This window comes from Notothenia coriiceps, unplaced genomic scaffold (genome assembly GCF_000735185.1).
Source record: "Notothenia coriiceps isolate Sejong01 unplaced genomic scaffold, NC01 NC01_scaffold00026762, whole genome shotgun sequence".
NCBI lineage: Eukaryota > Metazoa > Chordata > Actinopteri > Perciformes > Nototheniidae > Notothenia > Notothenia coriiceps.
Genome location: NW_011359463.1, coordinates 4,964 through 26,273, shown reverse-complemented (window position 1 = coordinate 26,273; position 21,310 = coordinate 4,964). Strand labels below are relative to the sequence as shown.

The 21,310-nt window shown below is 39.4% G+C and overlaps 1 protein-coding gene across 1 annotated transcript in view; it reads right to left on the bottom strand.

The window, feature by feature from the left end:
- The window catches only part of LOC104957326 (protein-tyrosine kinase 6-like), a 33,204-nt gene that overhangs the window by 8,135 nt on the left and 3,759 nt on the right, over positions 1 to 21,310 (bottom strand). The window contains exons 2-4 of the mRNA XM_010784948.1: positions 3,317 to 3,438; positions 1,706 to 1,869; positions 499 to 664 (exon numbers count right to left, since the gene is read on the bottom strand). Of these exons, the coding sequence (XP_010783250.1) occupies positions 499 to 664; positions 1,706 to 1,869; positions 3,317 to 3,438 (452 nt within the window). The remainder of the gene's footprint in view (positions 1 to 498; positions 665 to 1,705; positions 1,870 to 3,316; positions 3,439 to 21,310) is intronic.

Below are 21,310 nucleotides of genomic sequence, written 5' to 3'. Positions count from 1 at the left end.
ACTTTTGTGTCAAAGTTACTGAAGTGAATCATCAATGTGACTTATTGTTCCGATTTACTCAGATTACTTTGATTCAAGAGAATTTAAAGAAGTCAAATGTATTGTGTCCGTATTTCTTTAAAGCCTCTAATTCTTTCTTTAGGATTAAGCCTTTACGTACCCATAACATCTGAATGTATCAAAACGTTTAAATAACTACACTATACAAATAAATAATGACAGGGTCAACAAACTATTTAGTTGTGAACAGTCACATTAAAGTGCTTTCACCATATATCAGATATTTTTTCTAACACATTTTTAGACAGTTTCCCCTTTTTTCTCAGCCTATATTAGCAACATATTGCATGTAAAAGGAGCTCAAATAAATATTTCTGTATTTAAAACCTTTTCAAGCTGTTCTGTTTGGTTTTTGAAGAGTTTAGAACCTAAACAACTCCTAATGTTCATAAATATATTAAATCGAGCTTTAAGAGAAATAAACAAATAAACAAATACCGCTTTTGAGGATCTTGATGGCGACGTTGATGTGGTTTTTCCAGCACCCCCGGTAGACGTCAGCGAAGTATCCGCTGCCCAGCATCTCCAACAGCGTGAACTCGTCTTTCGGGAGCTCCCACTCGTCCACCGTAAAGTGACTCAGATCTGTGGTAGGAGGCTTTTTCTGATGAGGGAAACACACGTGCACGCAATTGTTGGTCATAAAGGGACATCAATACAGATTAGAAATGGTAGACAATGCATGAAAGCTAAAGTTTAAAGTATATTAGATCTGTTTCAATCTATCATTCAATTTCAGGATCACTGCATGGAAATGTGAAATATGTAAACGTACGGCATAACGTTTGGAGCTGCAACTGTGTTTTATTTTTGGACAATCACTTTCTGTACTAGTTGTTTGGTCTTTAAAATGTCATAAAATAGTGAAATATGATCCTATTAATTTCTGTTAAGTTATCTGATGTCTTATTTTGTCTAACTTGCCGTCAGAAACCAACATTTATTTAGTTTATTATCATGTTGGACAAAAGCAACAAGTAAATCCTCCGACTCATAGCTTCTGCTACACAATGTGTTAACAAGGCACCTTCATGGCAGGATAGGTCTATTTTTCCAAGTCTGTTAGGTCTTTATTTTTACATTATGAATGTAAACAAAGAGCGATTCTGTGCTGAGAATATCCATCACTAAGATTTCTATAGAGCTTTAATCGATTTGAAAATTCCTGCTGAGGGGTCGCGAGTTATTAACTAAAGCATTATACTTCGAGGTCCTCTTTATTATGAGTATTTCCATTCACTGCTACTTATACCCTTTACTCATTACATTAGAAAAATGTTGCATTTGTCCTGAGTACTTTGACTTTTGTTAATTTAGTTGTATATTGATGCTTATATGTTTGTTCTTTTACTTCCTTATAACAGTGTATTTCTACATCATAGCATTGAGTTTGACATGTCTCTTGGACTTAGTGTTGCATTTTTATTTTGAAGCATTATAGTTGGCTTCCTGCCAGCTTCTGCATATTTGTTGCATGATTTCCTTTTGTGAATTTCGCATTGAGGCTCGAATGCAACAACATAACACACCTCCACTCAAAACAAGTACAACAGCTGTACTTAAGTTTGAACTGTGTCCACACTTCTTGTTTTCTCATATGCAGAAGAAAAAAGGAACAATAAAGATAGAGAGAATAACCTCCTACCCTCTTGCAGGGGTTTCCAAGCGTGCCGGTGTTGTTCAGCTCGTTGGCGCAGTAGTGCTCCACCAAGTCGATCAGGGAGGTGACCTGGAGGTTGTGCTCTATGTAGAAATTAGTCTCATTTGCTGTGTGCACCTTGAAATGCTTCACCCGAACGCTCGCCTTCACTGCAGAAAGATTCACAGACATACAGACAGTCAGAGAAAAGCAGAGGTCATTAGAAAAGTACAACACAAAGACCTTAGCCTCACTTACATTTTTCTCACTTGGATTTATCTTAATATTGGTTAATAGACCTATAAGTACTAAGCTGCTTTAAAAAAAAAAGCACCAAAACAGCATCTGAGATGTCTCACAAACATGTATCGCAGAACATCCTGGGAACTATTTTAGATTTTCAATGATTGGTCAGGGCATATAAACATGCTTCATAACAGGTACAAAAACTGAGTTTCCGCAAAAGATTTCAAAGAAATGTAAAATAGAAAGCAAGCTGATAGTGTATTGCAATTTCATTCCGAGTTGTGTGTTACAGGTTTGGCTGTTGTGGCTCTGGTAGAAAGTTTTGTAGGTCATGTTGAAAGGTACGAATTAGTATCCTGCATGATATGAAGGAAAAAAATAAATACTGACATTTTCTGTGGTTACGGTTGTGCTGTTGCTCTTTGAAAGGGCATCAGTGAAGGAAATATAGGGATGGGCATTTAGCAGGAAGGAAGAAAATACAGTCAGAGGTATAATGTGACTGAGCTTTGTCAATTCTGGCAGGGTTCATATTTATTTTTACATACTTGTATAGGTGTTTGTGTAAAAGGGCATACTGGTGCACTTGAGATTAGTGTTTTTTCATTCATGTGCTGCTAGTGTCACGTGTAATTTTTCCGGAAGATGTATTTATTTATCTAAACATGAATTAGACAGTATTTGATTGAGTATGTGTAAAACTCTTATCTTAGGTTCCTAGTTCTTTCCTTCACAAACTACCACATCCTAAGGCAGACTGCTATCATTATATTTGACACATTTCAGAATCTTTACAGCAATCCAACAGCAAAGTGACAGAGAAGATGAAAGACAAAAATAAAATAAGTAGTCTTGGGTATTCGCTGTGTCTCGCTGTCTCGCAGACGGCCACTGGGCTCACAGGGGGGGGGCAGGAGCTCCAACAAGCCGTTTAGGACAGAGAAGGAATACACATACTATACAGAGGTGCTGTATGAGAAACCAATGTGATTTTGGAAAATTGCACAATATAAATCTATTCTAGTAGACCTCAACAATGGAATTATGATCAGTAGAAATGGCCATGACATGGGACCTTTAATACATTACCTCTATCAATATTATAACAACATTTTAGGGTTGACTATTGGCCCTTCCATTAAATATTAACACAATACCATTTTGGAAAAAAAAACATTAGTAATGTTGATATGATCAGCCTTTAAAAACCAAGAAAACACAACACTTATATTACAATATCCACAATCTACCATGATATCTAGTCTCATATCACAATATCCATATATATATATATAATGTTGCTATATTGCCTAGACCTAGTGACATGACTCGCATCTCGTTCCCATTTCGCCACTCTCCTTCTTGTCTCACCTGACAGAACGTATCCCACGTGGTCTTTCTCGCTGTGACGGATGAGGAAAGCTCCCGAGTCATTTCCTGTTCCCATCAGGTGGCTCTGAGCCTCAATGCGGTTCATTGTCCCGAAAAACCACCTGGATCGTGACAGAAAGCCATGATTACAAGACAAAAATAGGAAGTGGTCATCAAATGGTAACTCTTTGATTATCATAAATAAAATAATGGTTGCATGTCCATCCATACAAGTAAAAAGAGATTTAAAAATGAAATGAATTCGACATTAAATGATAATAAATACATAATCACAGTTTTAAACATATCAAAACCAGTAACTCTGTAATTTAGTTTTAGAACACAGCAGCTGTGGAAACTCAAAGTACACACTTCCACGTTGAAGCAATAAACAGAGAGATAGAGACAAAACAAGAAGTGGTGAGGCTTCACTAGAGACACTGACATTATGAAAGGTGTTATTGACATGCTCACAGTGTGACTCACAACACAGGGTACAGAGGTATGTGATGCAGAAGAGTCAGAACAATAATAATAACATGGAGAATCTTCTCCTGATACTCCTTATGTTAAGTTGTCATTGTTTAAAAGCTCACTTGGTGTTCATGATGGCATGATTATGGAAAAGTAACAGATTTTAATAATTTACGCCAAACTAAAAATAGGAATTGTGATGACAAACTATTAGGTTCATTTTTTGTGAATGAAGTTTAATGAGGCTTTCGCTCTTTTAAGATATCTTCTGTGAATAAACAAGAAGCGTTTTAATACATTTAAATTATAAAAACATTTATATTAAAAAATGTACCTTTTCATGGTGCATTCAAAACCTTATTTAAAAAAATAGTTTTCTCCTTGTGATGGGCGCCACACGATAAACGAAAGTACCTTTCTTAATAATATGTTGGATTCATGTAACTGTAATGTATTTATTTAATATTAAATATTACTAAGGGATACAAAATAAATTCCAAAAATGATTTAGCTGGCCTCTCTGCAGTAACTCCAAAGACTCGAAAGCCTCATGTTCAGGTCCCATGATGTAGATTTACATTTTAGGAGGCAAAAAAATCTATGTGCATGTGCAAGTAAAGTCAACCTAATTTTATGATCAAGATCAAGCAAGAGTATTTTGCAGTGATTTTAAGCCATACAATGAAAGTGTAGAGAAGATTGAAGCCACACTCACTTGATAATGTAATAATTGATAATACCTTCAGTATCTATTAAATATTGAACAGATTATATGAACCCCGTCTCACGTAATTTACACGGTATACATTTTGAGTGATATAATGTTATTATTTCACACACTCAAAATTGATGTTCTGCTGTTGTTGTAGAGAAATTATTTCTGATTTGAGTTACATTTTTGAAAGTACAAGCCAGAGAATTAATCTATTTGTTTTTTCCACATTTGTTTTCACAGTGAGGAAGGCGATGATGAAATGGCTTCTGGATCACAGCCATCAACGTCTGCGTCCAAGCTACGACGTCATTCAGAGCCAGCAACACCTAAGATACGACACCGGGCATCTGCACCAGCAGTAACTCAGCCTGCCCCTGCATCTTCTGATGAAGATGCACCATTCGAGCCGCCGTGCAAAAGACAAGGAAAGGGAAAAGCATCAAAAAAAGCTGTAGCACCCAGGAAGCGTGGCCGAGGTGGGTCGGCCTCTACCAGAACGACAGAGGAAGAACCCAGGTGGCACAGCAGAGAGGAGAATGACATATGTCCAGAGCCATTGAGGTTCATGCCAGCCAGGATCCCAGGGCCTATGTTTGACACCACAGCATTATGGTCTCCCCTCTCCCTCTTCAGATTATTTTTTGGCAATACCGTGATTAACACACTAATTGCAAACGCCCTGAAGAGATTGCAGGCAGGGAAGAAGATGGTTTGGAAAGTGCTGACTCAGGAAGAGTTTTTTATTTTCCTGGGCATTATCATTTTCACAGGCCTAGTTCACGTGCCCCAGCGAACAGACTACTGGAGGACTACATGGCCATATAACTTCAGCTTCCCAGCTGATAAAATGTCCCAGAATCGCTTCGAAGCCATCTTTTGGTCGCTGCACATGAGCAACCCTGAAGAAGACGAGGAAAATGATCGCAAAAGAAGCACTGCAGAGTATGACAGACTTTTCAAGGTCAAGCCCCTGTACACTGAAATCACTGCTGCCTGTAAAGCACATTTCCAGCCATATCAAAACATTTCCATTGATGAAAGGATGGTCGCCTCCAAGGCACGCAGCAGCATAAAACAGTATATGAAGGACAAGCCAGCAAAGTGGGGATTCAAACTGTTTGTGCTGGCGGATTCCTCAACAGCATACACTTGGAATTTATTTGTGTATGCGAGGAAGAGTGAGTTCATCCAAGGCCAGGGACTCAGCTACTCCTCCGTGATTGATCTCCTGCCTTTCCCTGTGCTCGGTGCGGGCTACACACTCTTTGTGGACAATTTTTACACCAGCCCTGCCCTATTTGGGGATTTGTCAACAAAAGGCATTGGCTGTTGTGGGACCATTCGAATAAATCAAGTTGGTTTTCCACAGACTGAGTTGAACGACCTTCCGTAAAAGGCTGAAAGGGGAGATCTGCGTTGGATAAGGAGAAGCAAGCTCCTGTTTGTAAAGTGGATGGACAGCCGTGAAGTGACCATGTGCTCCACCGTGCACATGGCCTTCAGTGGAATGACTGTCAGGCGGAACGTGAAACAGGCTGGTGTGTGGCAAACCAAGAATGTTCCTGTTCGTGACGCTGTGGTGAACTACAACCGAAGCATGGGCGGTGTGGATGTGTCCGACGCTTTGATACTACAGCGTTCATCACAAAACAATGAAATGGTACAAGACATTTTTCTACCATTTTATGGACATTTCCGTGGTGAACAGCTTCATTCTCCACAAGGAGCTGCAAAAGAGGAGGGGTGACCCCGCCGGGGCGAAGCCACTAACACAGAAGTCCTTCAGGGAGCATCTTGCTAAAGAACTGGTTGAGTTTTCTGTAGTCCCTGCAGCAGCAACACCCCGCCCACCAACCCCCCCACCATCACTCACATGCATGCCCGAGTATTATGGGGAAGATGCCACCAAGGTCAGGAGGTACTGCAGGAGGTGCTCTGATGCTGGCAACAGAAGGGTGAAGACACCGGTGTACTGCAGGAAGTGTCAGGTCCCTCTGTGCTTCACTACCAAAAATAACTGCTTCAGGCATTGGCATGACTTTCTGGAGCAATACTGTAGCATTTATTTCAGGGTTTGTATAAAGTTTTGGTTTTTTTACCCAAAAAATGCTTGTTTTATAGTGTGTTGCTAATTTTTTTTAAATAAATCTGCTCCAGTTGGAGTCAAATGTTTCCTATGTTTCCTAATTTTTATTGTGCAAGTAACATGCATCTCATGCAAAGAGGGAACTTCCCACACACTCCACCCACACACACACACTTATTTTATTTTTTTTACAATTTTTTTTATGGAATTAATACCTATAGTGATAATTAAATGTTATACAATGATTTTGACAGTCTGGTACCTGAAAAAGGTCAAATAGCACTGATGGAACCAAATGTACCCAAATGTGCCCAAAGGTTAGTCCTCTTGGACTTTTTTTTGCTAAACACCCCTAAAAAGGTCAATTTTCACTTGTTTTGCCTCAATCTTGATAAAGGGTACTTATTATATGTTATACCTTGGATTCCTAAAGCTTTTAGGCTACCAACCCATCATTCAGGGGTTGTTTTCACTATAAGTAATGGGTTTTATTTGGGCGGAGACAAGAATTTACACTTTTTGACTATGTTCCATCTGGATTTACTCTGACACTGAAACATCTTTATTGATTCTGACACTTCTACATCCAACTCACAGATGTGACCTTGCTTTGATAAAAGAAATTATTCATATAACCCTTTTAGAAGTTAAGTTATAGTCCTTTGTTTTGGGCATGTCATTTTCGAGCCTGAAACCTGAAAAACAGGCTTGGGGCTTAAGTGGTTTTAAAACAAAAAGTTAATAGTTGCACATCTCTGACTTACTGACCAATTTATTTTTAATACCCTCATACTCATGCAATTTTTTAATACTCAACAGAATTCTACAAAATAATCAGCTAACACAGAGATAATAGCCGCTTTCACACCAAATACTTTGCCGTACTTTGCCCCCATGGAACTAAGTACAGATCGCGTTCACACCGGAATAAGTTCCCTGAGGAGAGATTACGCAAATGAAGCCGCTGACGTCACTTCTTCTTCTTCTGCTTTGGGTTTACTGGCAGGCCGCAAACAACTTCACGGCGTATACTGCCACCCGAAGTCCCCGGCCGGAAGTCCCCGGAGTTGGGGACTGGCTTCAGTAGAAGCTGCTGGGACTCCCAGCAGCTTCTACTGAAGCCTTCCGAGTAAATTNAGACTTCCATACATTTGGAATTGCATTTGTGCTGAGGGAGAGGTTAAAAAGAGAAGTAAGAGGTGGAGCAATAAAATCTGCAGCTATCTTTAAAAAGAAAGGTTCTACGTTGTCCGGGCCAGCCGGTTTCTTGGGATCTAACTTAGATAATGCTTCATGAACAAAATTAACAGTAAAAGGAGTAAAACTGAAAGGGTTTTCCAGACCACATTGTTCAGAGTCACGGATTGGGGTGTTCACAGCAGCAGAGTTAGTGACAGAATCAAACATAGAACCGCAGGACACAGAATGCTCATTAAAGCAATTTATCATAGTAGCCCTGTCCGATATAGTGCCAGATGCTGTGGTAATGCACGGAGGTAGCTCATTTTGGATCTCACCGGTGGAGATCGATTTTATGGCTTTCCAAAATGTCCTAGGATTATTTAGGTTTTCTGTGGTTACTGACAAATAGTACTTCGACTTAGCACTTTTGACATTTGAAGTGAATCTATTCCTTAGCTGCCTAAAACGCAGCCATTCTACCTCTGAGCCTGATTTCCTAGCCTTTGCCCCGGCCTCGTTTCTCTCATGCAGGATTACAGCAACGTCAACGTAGCTGTAATTTATGCTTTGCTTACATGTTCTCATATCTTGGAAGTTTACTGACGTTTACATACCTTGTTTACCTGGNACGCTTGGTACATTCGTTTCGGTATTGAATTGTCGATGCACTTCAATGAAACCTTGCCCGCCCCAATTCGATTTGGCAATTCGTTCATTTTTACATATTTCACAGACAACCGGTTCTGACTGCAACGGTATTGTTGTTGGACTTAATTTACACGTTCGGAGGAAAAACACTGTCTAAAAACCGTTCTTTAATATTAAGAAAGCTTACTATAAGCGCAAGGATTAACTAGTCTGATCAAAGATACACTTGTATACTCTGACCCGTGTCGGTTCTATTTTCTCCTTTGTCTTCCCCTTTATTTACTTTTTTTGTCAACACTTTATGATTACTGTTGTTTTTCTTATGTCAAATTTCCCCTCACTAAACACTTTTTAACTATTCTTTTATTTTAGACAAAATGTCAAGGACAAAGTATACCTACAACTCTCTCACATAGGTATCTAGGAATTTAAAACCCCGAGAGGTTTCACGTGTCTAACTACGAAAATTGAAGTAATAAATTTTTTTTAGGAAGGGCCCCCCTCGTACGGGGCCTGCGGAGGATTCGCCTTCTTACTCCTCGGCGCGGGATTTTCCTTAATCCAGGTGTCCACCACAAATGTACCGATAAATTGTTATTACACACGAGTACGATTGAGTATTTCTGTTTTCAACCAGGCACAACACACATCCGGCTCTTGCGGGCGGTCTCACTACACCGGGGGTTTCGCGTTTCGTGAGCCGAATCCCCGCCGGGTTTTCAGATGGCCCCGGCCGAGCCAACTGTCTGTAGAGTGCAAATGAAAAACGCTAAAGAGGCGCGTATTCACACAAGAGTATCTTCAACAATTAAGTTATCCTATCCTCTAGCCGTACTGCGCCGGATGGTCGACGGAGACTAACCAAACATATTTACACACCGGAAAGCAACCCTAAAAACCAATCTAAATCGGCATTCACCCAGCTCCCCGACTACTAGACCAATAGCGTGTATTAGACGCAGTCGTTAGGTCTTATCCGCCCGAGTGGACCAGGGAAGGTCTGACGCTTGATTTACCGTCCGGGGAGGTTCGTCGTTTCAATACCTTTATATAGTGAATTTGAATGTATTGTAACAGGGCGCACTTGAGAGTTTTCCCACTCTGAACCGTCGAGACAATATTGATTATATATGCCCATTCCATGTTACTCCGTGGTAACTGTGAAATAAAGAATTTATGACAGAGAGTAGGTAGAAATAACATTTACAGATAACAAACATGACGTCGTAGGAGTGAAATTGCAAGAATTACGAACATAGTTCAATAGCGCTTATTTTTGTTTTTAAAAAAGCACATTAAGAATTACCTCCGTTTTCGACAGTGTTGGGGGTAAAAGTGGGACCACTTCGGGACTAAGCTTGGGACAAAGACTTTCAGTTCTTGAAACTTTGGACAAAAACGTTCCAAAAATTAGTTAAGATATCCAGTAAACCTCCGACTTAAAACACACGAATAGTTCGACATGAACCGCCCATTGAATTTAACTTCGGCATTTTATTTTGTGAACAATTTGGCAGGCGGGGCTCGACGACGTGTAAACAAATACCAGACTGTTGTCGCTTTCTGGTACTACATCCACCTTAGTCCCACAAACCCTCGGTCGTACGGACACAAATGGAGCTGTGAAGGAAGGAAAGACACCTGCCCTCGCTAGCCTAGCTCTCGCCTACCGGAGGTCCGAGAGTGGGCGGCGGGGCCGCTTCGTACTCTTCCGGAGCCGATCGTCTCGTCCGATGTCAGTCCGTCCTACAACTATAATAAGATGAGAGCTGTCCGGACCGAGAGTATCCGTTGTGTATACCTAAATTTTACGACTGTACCTTTGCGTCCCGGACGACTTTTTTAGGGGGTGTCAGTAAGTCCTATTAGACATTAACCGCAGGAATGATGAAAGTCCCAAACTATCGCCGGTTAGTTACTTACCTACACACCACATATGTTTTTACAAAACTATCTAAATACAAATCTAACGTTCATAATACAAATCCTATAGCTCGTATGTAGCAAGTCGAATCAACCGTAGTTATACAACTACGGTTATTATCGTGTATGTTACCGATTTTACCGCGTTACAACGGATTGTTATGCATCGCACATTGGAAACCGTAACATTTTCAAAATGTAACAAACTTGCAATGTTGTGAAATAACAACGCATTTTAGGGAAGGTAGTGGCCTTTATAAGGTCACTTACACGATCAAAAGCTAAGAAAAATTTGGATTCGGAGGAACGAATATTATACTACTCAAACCATCAAACGTCTACACGCGTCGTTAACAAATGTGAAGAAGGTTAGTCTCGCCGCCGTAACTCCCGTCCGTCTTAACCGGAAAAAGGAAAACTTTCGGTACGTGTGGAGGTTTAGATTTCACCGAGGACAGTCCGGTCGTCGTCTCGAGGTGCTCCCCGTACAGACATGTCCTTCGTCGACGTACAGAAAATATTTCCAACTTTGATTTATGAAAAAAACTAAGTAGACCGGAACTTGTGCACAGAGAACCGGGACTTTCCGAGTCTTCTTCACAATACGTTATTAAAAGTTCCTTTACCCTTTTGACCGCTTTTGAAGCAAAGGACTTAGTACTAATCAGGAAAAACCTATTTCAAGTTGTGTGTTAACGACTCTGAAACGTTCTTCAAAAACAACAATTAGAAACCGGTAGGTTGAATTTGTATATATAAAAATTGGTCGCTTCAATTCGACAAATTATAACTTTCTACTAAAACCTAAATTTTTTTGTTTTCAAAAATGTAAACATAATGGACGCGAGACACACAAAACACAACCTCCCTCTCACACTCCAGTAAACTCCTCAATAGCAAGTATGAGATAGTGCAGGAAAATAACCCGAGTACCAAAGCGTAGACCTCTGTAAATTCACAACATGAAAGGGGGTCCGTCCGGTTATGTAAAAAAAAGTGAAAAGAAGTCAGACCAACGAATAAGTTCAAATAATACCTTGTTCAGGTAGACTGCCATTTCGTGGAGGTCTTTTACCGGCCCCCTAGGATTTATATACGGGTATATTTTCGCACAGGAGGAAGTAACAAAAAAAGGGGTCCCATTTTATATTCAAGACCATTTAAGTAAACTTCATAAAGGTACTTTTTGAACCGGAAGGAGCAAACTTTTGACCGTTAGTGAATCTCGTCTACCTAGCAATCTAGGGTGATGGACGACTCCAACAACTTTAGCCCTCCGTAACACTCCTCCGTTTCGTGTCTACGATTTCACACCCTTCTTTTACTTAAAATTTCTCACCGTCAAAGTGGAGTATACAGTTTTGCACCAGTCACACATAAGTCGACTGTTTACGAGGGCACCAAGGTAAATTAGTCGGTCTGTAACCGTATTAACTATTTCGTATTGACGGTTATTAGAAGACCATTTTGAAGATTACATTAATACACGACGCAAAAAATGGTTACAAAAAATAGGTACATGTACAACTTATTATAAAACCTCCAAAAAACCCACTAGTCTTGTTTCCAAATTTGTTACTTACTCTTCCTTGACCACATTATAGCCTTGTAAAAGGAGTAAGTAATAAAAAAAGAAAAGAAAAATAGTTGATAAGGGGAGTGAGGTTCTAGCTACAAATGACAATATCCGTCAACTTTTCTTTAGACCAAAAAAATAGATTTCAAAAACTCATTGTTGTGTATTTGTAGTCAACTCGAAAACTCTGTTTGATTGAACAAAAATCGACACTTGGTGTGAATTCGAAGGTCACGCGGTAATCACATGGTGAGAGCTCTTATTGTTAAATATTTTTTCATCTGTCTTTTCGCGAGAAACGAAAAATTGGAATAGAGCAGCCAATTATTTTTAGTGCAAAACAGTGAATCTTTGTTTTTGAATTAAACCACAAACCAATTGTGTGTTTACTGACGTTTACATACCTTGTTTACCTGGCTCAAGTGGTGGCTCTGGGGTTGTTGTGTAAGCCACCACTTGAGAATTGTCGTCTTTTTTAAGAAAAGATGTTCTTATGTCCATCTTCAAAAACTCTGAGTCCGACTGACAGTTTATTTTAAACATTGTCACAGCTCACAGGATAGGTACCTGTCAGCCAATAAAACAGATGTTTATATCCATTCAACTCTCTGGTTGGTCTGGTGTGTTGCCTCTGTTGCATTCACTGAACACGGGAAATTACAATTCTGCCGTCCTCTCTATGTCATGATGAGGTTCAGGTAAAGCATGGTGGATGTATTACAGTGGGGACAAAAAATATTTAGTCAGCCACCAATTGTGCAAGTTCTCCCAACTTAAAAAGATGAGAGAGGCCTGTAATTTTCATCCTAGGTATACCTCAACTATGAGAGACAAAATGAGAAAGAAAAAAATCCAAGAAAATCACATTGTCTCGGTTTTAGGTCGTTGTCACACACTTTTGGAACACTGCTGAATGTCTTTTGCAAACTGGAGGACGAGAGGGACGGGGTTGTGTTCCCATATATGTGCGCCGGTGTTTCATACACCTGCATCCTGTGAAAGCAATAACTAGGTTTATGAATAAAAGGTGTATTAAACGGCTTGTTAAGNAGCCACCACTTGAGAATTGTCGTCTTTTTTAAGAAAAGATGTTCTTATGTCCATCTTCAAAAACTCTGAGTCCGACTGACAGTTTATTTTAAACATTGTCACAGCTCACAGGATAGGTACCTGTCAGCCCACGGCACAACTTTTTATTGTGCATTCTTTTACTCCTAACTGTATCTGCTGCCAATATATCTTACCCACAGTAATATCATTTGAGGTTAAAGGTTCTCTTTTGAATTTTGCTGGGACTGAACCACATTATTTTTTTTGTACAAGCCGCAGTTTTTGCATCATGTAATAGGACTTTATCTAGCTGTGATTCAGACCTTTTGTTTGAGGACTTTTCAACAGGGCCACATGTTTTTCTCTTCTTACCATTTGCTTGAGTTGGAGGATAATTTAATTCAAGGAACTTCAATTGTAAACTACATATTTCACATGAATGTGTGTCTTAAATATACATAGTGATTGTTAAAAGTGGGAATTAAAATATTGAATATGCTTGATACTTCACAGTACAACTGGGTTGATGAAGATGATTAGTTGTAATGTATTTAGAGGCTGATATACATGTACTCTTAGAGGAATAATGTGGTCTTTTTTTTAAATCCAAATGCAATTTCTTTAGAGATAAACATAGTAAGACACTTTGTAATTACTGCTTAAAATCCTGGCATTCATTGGGTACTTTTTTGGAAGACTGGAAGCACCTACACTGAAAAAGAGACGCACATTTGACTAATGTCTGTGTTGGCTAAAATAAAAAGCCATGGCTGTTAAGTTTATAAGAAATTAAATTAATGTAAAATCTTACAGGGTGCTTAACAGTGTGAGTGATAAAACCTGCAAAATAGATTAGAATAGATCCTTTGTTTTTTTCTCAGTAAACTCATATTCTTCTTTAGAGTTGTAGCTTCATCTTCCTTCCCCCCACACCCATTAGAATTTCGGAAAAAAGTTGTATTTCTTTGTTTGCAGTTAAAATACAGTGGAAGTTGTGATTAAAAAGCACAGGCACATTTCAAACAATACTTAAAATATTTTATTCTTTGTACTACTAGTGTTTGGTACCCAATGGCATTCAGCCTAAAACACACAACTCAATCTTGTGATTTGATGATTATGGCTAAAGTTTCCTGAACCTGGCTTTGTCTGTTGATTATTTTCATGCATAAAAGACAAAAGTTGCATTGGTCTCAATTCCCCTTTGGATATTGTTAATTCACTGTGCAGGTCTTTAAGCCTCATACATTATTCCATATTTGTCGTTTTTACAGTCCAGTTTGAAGTGTAGTGTGTGGACAGTGTAAACATAGGCACTCAAGTTGTTACCAGCCATTACAGTGGACCTCTTCAAAGTTTAATAACTTAAAACCTGTACACATGGCTCTATGGTCCGCTGACCGTTAAAGCACCGGGTCAGACCCGAAAACATTGAAAGATAAAAACAATTCCCCATATTATTCAAGAAAAACATTTATCCAGGTGCAACATGTCGCCAAAACCTTCTCAAATTCCTGTAACAGAAGGTTGGCAGATTAAAATACTTTATTTTTGTGGTTAAAAACAAGACAAACAACGTTCAGCCACGCTAGAGGACCCATGAAGCTGATGGAGAGGAAGTTGATTTGGATCATTAAAGTCTAATGGTGTTAAAAAAATTCTCCCTGAGCTATTTTGTCACACAAATATAAACGGTTAAACTCTTAATAGTGACCATTTCAAGACATCTCAGACTCAAAGAAATGTACTTTGGCTCATCGGTTTGAGTTTAATTCTGACATAGGCGTTAATACGTTTTCTATATTTATCCAGTTGAGTATGTGACGGAGTTTAGCATGAATGTTATCTGTCAAGCTAACAAGTAAACATGCAACCATCTGTTTATTCTAAGCATTAAAGTACCATGATAGAGTATTGGTTTATTATTCAGAGAGTCCTTTAATCTTTAAGTACAGCTGAAGCTGGAGGGAGTCTGTTCATAGTGTTGTAAAAAGAAAATTTTTACTGATGCTAGATAAAGTCATCAAAGTTAGTTTCATCCTTTGAGGATCACAAAGGTCTTAACAAAATATCATGGCATCAGTTAAATGTCAAAAAATCTCTAGCACAGGGCCGCTAGCATGGCTAAAAACCCGAAAACCTCTTAACTATTGCACATAACCTCCATCTTAGCTTTGCAGTCCAAAGGCAGGTGATTAAATAAAGTCCTTACCTGTGATTTCATAACATTTCAAAATGTGTGCATTCACAAACATGGCACATCCAGAAGTAATAAAATATCATTTATAAAACACAAAACGGGTATAAAATTAAAAACAGTTGGTTCTGTGAATGTGCCGAGGGTTTAAGTGTTCAATTGTTTTTAGGAGTAGGAGTGTATACAAACCTTTCTAAGGTGATAATCTTTCAATTATCTGCCTTGCTTTCTTTGAACCTAAAGATCTTAGGTAATCCTAATTTCCTTCCTTGATTTGGCGAGCATCTTCTCCAAATGTCCCGTTCTGATGCTCTTCCCTCTGTCTTCTCACACCGTGGTGTTTTTAAAGTACAAATACCCTGTAGTGGAAGACGTTGCATGCATGCCCGTTTTCGTTCTCTCTGCATATTTTCAGTCCATCCAGCAGTTGGTAGTGCGTTGCAGATCTGCTCCTGCTGTCCCCTTCTTCCTCCATGTTTCACTTCTTCTACACCTCTATAGTCTTGAAGTATATCCTGGCGTATATGGAGTCCAGCTGGCTGTGCAGGGCGTGGAACGAGGGTCTCTTGGAGGGCTCTGCGCCCCAGCAGTCCATCATTATTCTGTAAATATTCGGTGGACAGCGGCTGGGACAGGGCAACCGGAACCCAGATGACAGCAGATCCAATACTTCCTTGTTGTTTTTTCCTAATGGGTGGAATATAAAAAGCATGAGTTTGGGAGCTGACCAGTTTCTCAATCGTTTTCTTTTGCAGGCAGGGATATTTCACCATTACTAGGAAACGTCAGGAACTCAACTATGAAGTCAACATTACTTATTCAATCAAGGTATCTTTAAAGTACATGTTATGATAAAACTTGTTTTTATATAATAAGTTATGTCCTAAAATAGCTGGACACTGTAGTCTTTATCAAACAGGAGGAAATGGTGCATTTGTTGTAGACTATTTTGAGTTGAGGATTAATCGGCGTGTGGTGTGCACATTCACTCTTATTTCTACCTTTTTTTCATATGATTTGTTGACAATGAGTAAGATACAGAATCAGCTTTTTGGATAACGTAAACTGCATTATCCAATGACATTATTTCATTTTATTAACTTGACAGAGTAATACTGGGAAGGGTGTAACGACCATTAGAAACAATAAATTGCACACTCACTATCACCCATTGTATAACAGGAAGTTGGGTATACTCTAAACTACTGAGCCCAGTGTGTTAACCACATTATTAACCAGTGGGAAAGTAATTAAATAGCTGCAGTTCTCCATCAAATAATAAGACTGTACACTTCAGTATACCTTCATAGGGCATCTTGCCGCGGGACAGCATCTCGTACAGCAGCACCCCGAACGACCAGACATCTGATTTTACGGAGAACCGTTGGTAAATTGCCGCTTCAGGAGCCGTCCACCTCACCGGGATCTTTGTGTTTCGACTGGCTGTATACACACTGTCCTATAGAGAGGAAGAGACAGTGAAAGGTTTACAGAATATATGAACTTTAAATCCGCACTGTAGAGCCATTTCTGTTTTTTTTTTATTCAAGACTTTCTTCATTCTCCATGAAGCCCCAACAGTGGTTAGACTTGACTGAAAAACAGGAGACCATCAATCATCTGAGGACAGACTTCTTACTTGCATAATTGATGCATGGCCTTTATGCAACATGTTGGTTGAATAATTCACATTTCAAAAACATCCGTATAGTCCCTATGTTTTCAAGTAATGTTAACTCAAAACCTCTACCCGGCAAAAACATCCACACTGAAGAATGAGGCAAAATAGGAAGATTGAGAGTAATAACACACTAATATTTCCCTCTTAGCCAGATCATAAAGTAACAAAACCTGTCGAATGATTATACAGAGTGTCTTACTCTTTACCATAGCACTGAGATCAGGGTTTCTTGTTTTTTGGGATTATTTCCGTTGTTTCTTGTTTCGTACGGTAACATTAGCCAGCTGCTAGCAGAAGCCATGTTGCTAACAAAATATGAACAAGTACATCGATCTTCTTGTTAACATAAAAATCAACAAACAGAAAATATGTTATCATTATTTTTGGAAACAAATGCGAAAAATGAGAGTGGCACCGACATTAACACCGCTTGTTAAAGGAACGGAAATAATGTTATATTTCTGCTCTAAAAAGTTATATTTCTTCGCTGATTTGAAGTTTTTCCATGTCCTGGACGCTCTGTATGAATAAAACATCTTCGTCTTATTACACAGACACAGGGGGAATTATGCAGACTGTTTCATTATACTGGACAGATGGAAGGAGGAAGGAGTTTTGCATGAAGTATAAATGAGTTTGTACGGAAACAACAAAGCACATTATACATATTTAAAAAAAGAACACGGATAAAGAATTAGCGTTATTCTAAAATAAGAAACCGTTCTTGACCATTGAAACAACCAGATAACCTATTTCTATCATGTGTTCATGCTCTCTCTCCCTCTCTTAATCACACACACACTCCCTGCTCACCTTAATGATCCGAGCCAGCCCGAAGTCGGCCACCTTGCAGACCAGGTCGTCTCCCACCAGGACGTTTCTGGCAGCGAGGTCTCTGTGGACGATGTTCCTGTCCTCCAGGTATGCCATGCCCTCTGCGATCTGACTGCCCATGTAGATCAGGTGAGCTGATGTCAGCACCTGGCCTTCAGCAGCTACACACACACACACAGTCAGCTGAACTAGTGAACAGGATGGATTGACAATGAAATGGCAGTAAAATGATCATATGATTGGCATTGATATTTGTTCCCTATTGAACTCGATTTCATAGTCTTCAACTTTTTCTGAAAAAAAATGTATTAAAACATTTTATTGTCTCAATGTATATAGTAATGATGTACTGTTATGTAGTACACAAATTAAAAAGGGACAAAAGACAACTCCATTTGCTTTAACGTATCATTATTGCGCTATGGCTGTAGAATAAGGACTTTATTGGCATTGCCCTATTAAACTTGATCACACACACACACACACACACACACACACACACACACCCACACACACACACACACACACACACACACAGTATAGGGACCACACACACACACACACACACACACACACACACACACACACTTTGTAATAGCCTTAAATTATGGTCCATAAATCAAAAACTATGAAGGTACAATACCTTCCCCAGTTAGCAAGATATCCTATCATCAAGTATCACTTTCATGATACATTTGCTCCATGTTGTTTTGTATGATTAAATTATATTTCACTTGATAAGTACAGAGGCTGGTTGTAAGAAAATGTGCTGTGTGAATGAGTGCCTCATATTTTCCTCTTGGATTAACGCAGGACATGCTCCAAAAGTCAATGACTCGTAACGCTTTGATGTGTGTGGCTGTGCAGAGAAGCAAAAGAGGAACACATTACTTAGTTCTGCTCCTGTTGGCAATGATCCGATGCAGCGCTAAACTGTTTACCAAAGGATGTGATTTGCAACTGTTCGTTGCTGTTTACACACGTAATGATGGAAGATCCTCTTTTGCATGCATTGGGAGGAAATGTTATTACTGACAAACTGCTGTTTTACTGCAGAGTAACGACTTTACTGCAGCATGTTAAACACACTGTACTAGATTTTGAATGAAGAATTTCTCTTTTATTGTTGTGTGGCAGGTTTTATAGAAGCATTAAGTATTACTGCAGCAGCCATGACACTCAGCCTGAAGAATGCAACTGGAATGAGTGATATCTGAGTCAAACCGCTCACACTTTGCTCACTAAGACTCCCTGAGATTAAAGCCTTTTGTAAAACGTCAGAACAATATTTCTGCTGAGCGGAGCTGCCGGCCGACAGTTTATAAGTCTTTGGATTCAAGGGGAGAGATTTATCCGTCACTTGGCCTAGATACCGCTTCAGAGAGCATTTCAAAAAATGTCTGAGTTAAGGGCTGACATTTTCAAACCCAGGAAAAGATTTCTGGTAAATTAGCTTCCCGTTTTAAACTCTTTACGTAATAAAGCAGCTGTGGAGTCTCCTCTCTTAGGAAGCAGTTGTGTGGCCTGAGTTAGAAACAGGAAATAAAGCAATCTCAACTTACTGGAAATCTCTCTTATCAGATCGAGGCTCAGGTATGGGTGTGGATATTTTTCATGGTGGAAACTAACTAAGTGCACTCACTCTTGTATTCTACTTAGTACCTCAGGATTGTACTCAAGTGCTTAAATCTTTGACTACTTTAAACTTCTCTCTTCGTCTTAGAGGAAAACATATTTTTACTAGACTATATTTATATACAGCTTTAGTTTCTTGGAAGATTTGTTAATGAATAAAAACTACAAATTAACTAAGGAATTATGAACCATTACCAATCATTTCAAAACATTTGTATTATTTTAGATGTACTTACTAAGCAGTATCTAAATGACTTGTCTTGCAACAGCTGCAACATTGAAGCAATTCATAAGTATCCTCGATTATATAATACATATATATATTCTTAAATAAGGGCTTTATTCTTTTGGTATTTTAAGTACATTTTGATCCCAATACTTTGACATATTTTGAACACATGACCTTTCCATTCTACAGTATATTCTACACTGTGGTATGACTACTTTTCCTTACACCACCAGAAGTCGGACAAAGGGATAACACTGATTGGCTGTTCAGCTAGCGAATCAGTGCATGAGAAGCGTTAACGGAAGTGAGGGAGGTAAACAAATGATTTAAAATGGAAGATGGAACACACACGGACGGCTATTTCACCTCATCGGTTTATAGAGCTCCTGTTCGTTCAGGTTTTCAATGGACGAGAGTGAAAATGGAAAGAAAAACGCTATTTGTTGTTTGTTTATATCACGGAGTCTGTTCTTCTTCTGTCTTCTGGTTGTTCCGGTTGTTGCCTCTTTTGAATGATGAATACACACTACCGCCGCCTGCTGGTAAGGAGAGTTATTGCCACTCACGCATACGCGCAGTTCATACGTGCTCGGCTCGGATTTGCGGTGTGTTCCAGTGCGCGAAGTCGGCAAATACGCAGGAGAGTCCGGCGACGCAACAGTCGGTGTCTTCTCAGGTGACTGGCCGGTGTATCTGGGCCTTTAAGTAACAGATTGGATGACTTCTTTCAGCACTGGATATTTATCTGTCTGTTTGTTTGTTTGTGCGACTTACAGGCGAGGTAGGACTTGAGGCTCCCCTTGTTCATGAGCTCGGTCACGATGTAGACGGGCTCTCCTCTGGAGCACATGGCCAGCAGCTGGATCAGCTTCGGGTGGTGCAGGCTCTTCAGCGCCTGGACCTCCTTCACAAACTCGTCCTGCTTCGTGTCCTCTGGAGGAGGGGAAACATAATTATTGGTAAATGTATACTTTATATGATTATCTAGGTTGTCATTTTGTTAACTGGTGTCCATGATTGACTCATTTCAGTTTTTAAGATCTCCAACTAACCTTTTAATATTCCTACAAAAACTATTTAAAGCAGCTTTTCTTTTACTCTGAGTCTTTACCCTCCTGTTGTCTTCGGGTCAAGTCTGACCGATGTACTACTTTCATCAATCATAACTTTTTTGTTTTACATTCGATTTCATTAAGGCTTTAATGATATTCCTTGCACAGTAGACATGTAAAATATACATTGCTGATCACCACTTTCGTTGGAATTTCTGAGGGAATTTTGAGTCCAAGACTTGTAACAGCCATGTGTCGCCGGTCAAAAATGACGCGCAGTAGAGAAGGAGACGACACCAGACAGACACAGGACAGCACAGATGTATGTCCAACCCTATTGCCCAATCCCCATGTGAATCAACCACCTGGCCACATACAAACACACACAGACAATTTTGACACAGTTTCCCACCGCTCTACCCAGTAGTCTGTATAATATTTTACAGTTTTAAAGGGTGTTAAATGAAATTTGGTGATGATAATGGTTTTTTGTGTTAATGTTAATAGCAGTTAAAACAGGGACCGGTCAAATTTGACCGGTCGAACCACAAATAATGGGCGGACACAGAGCAATAAGGAGGTGTGAAGTAACATTCCTATCTCAATTCTCTTCGCCATTTGTTTATAACAGTTGCTCTCTGCAGCCGTGTGTTGTACATCCGTTTGTTCCCTTCATCTGTCTATATTTAATCCTCTAGCCCTACCAATTGCC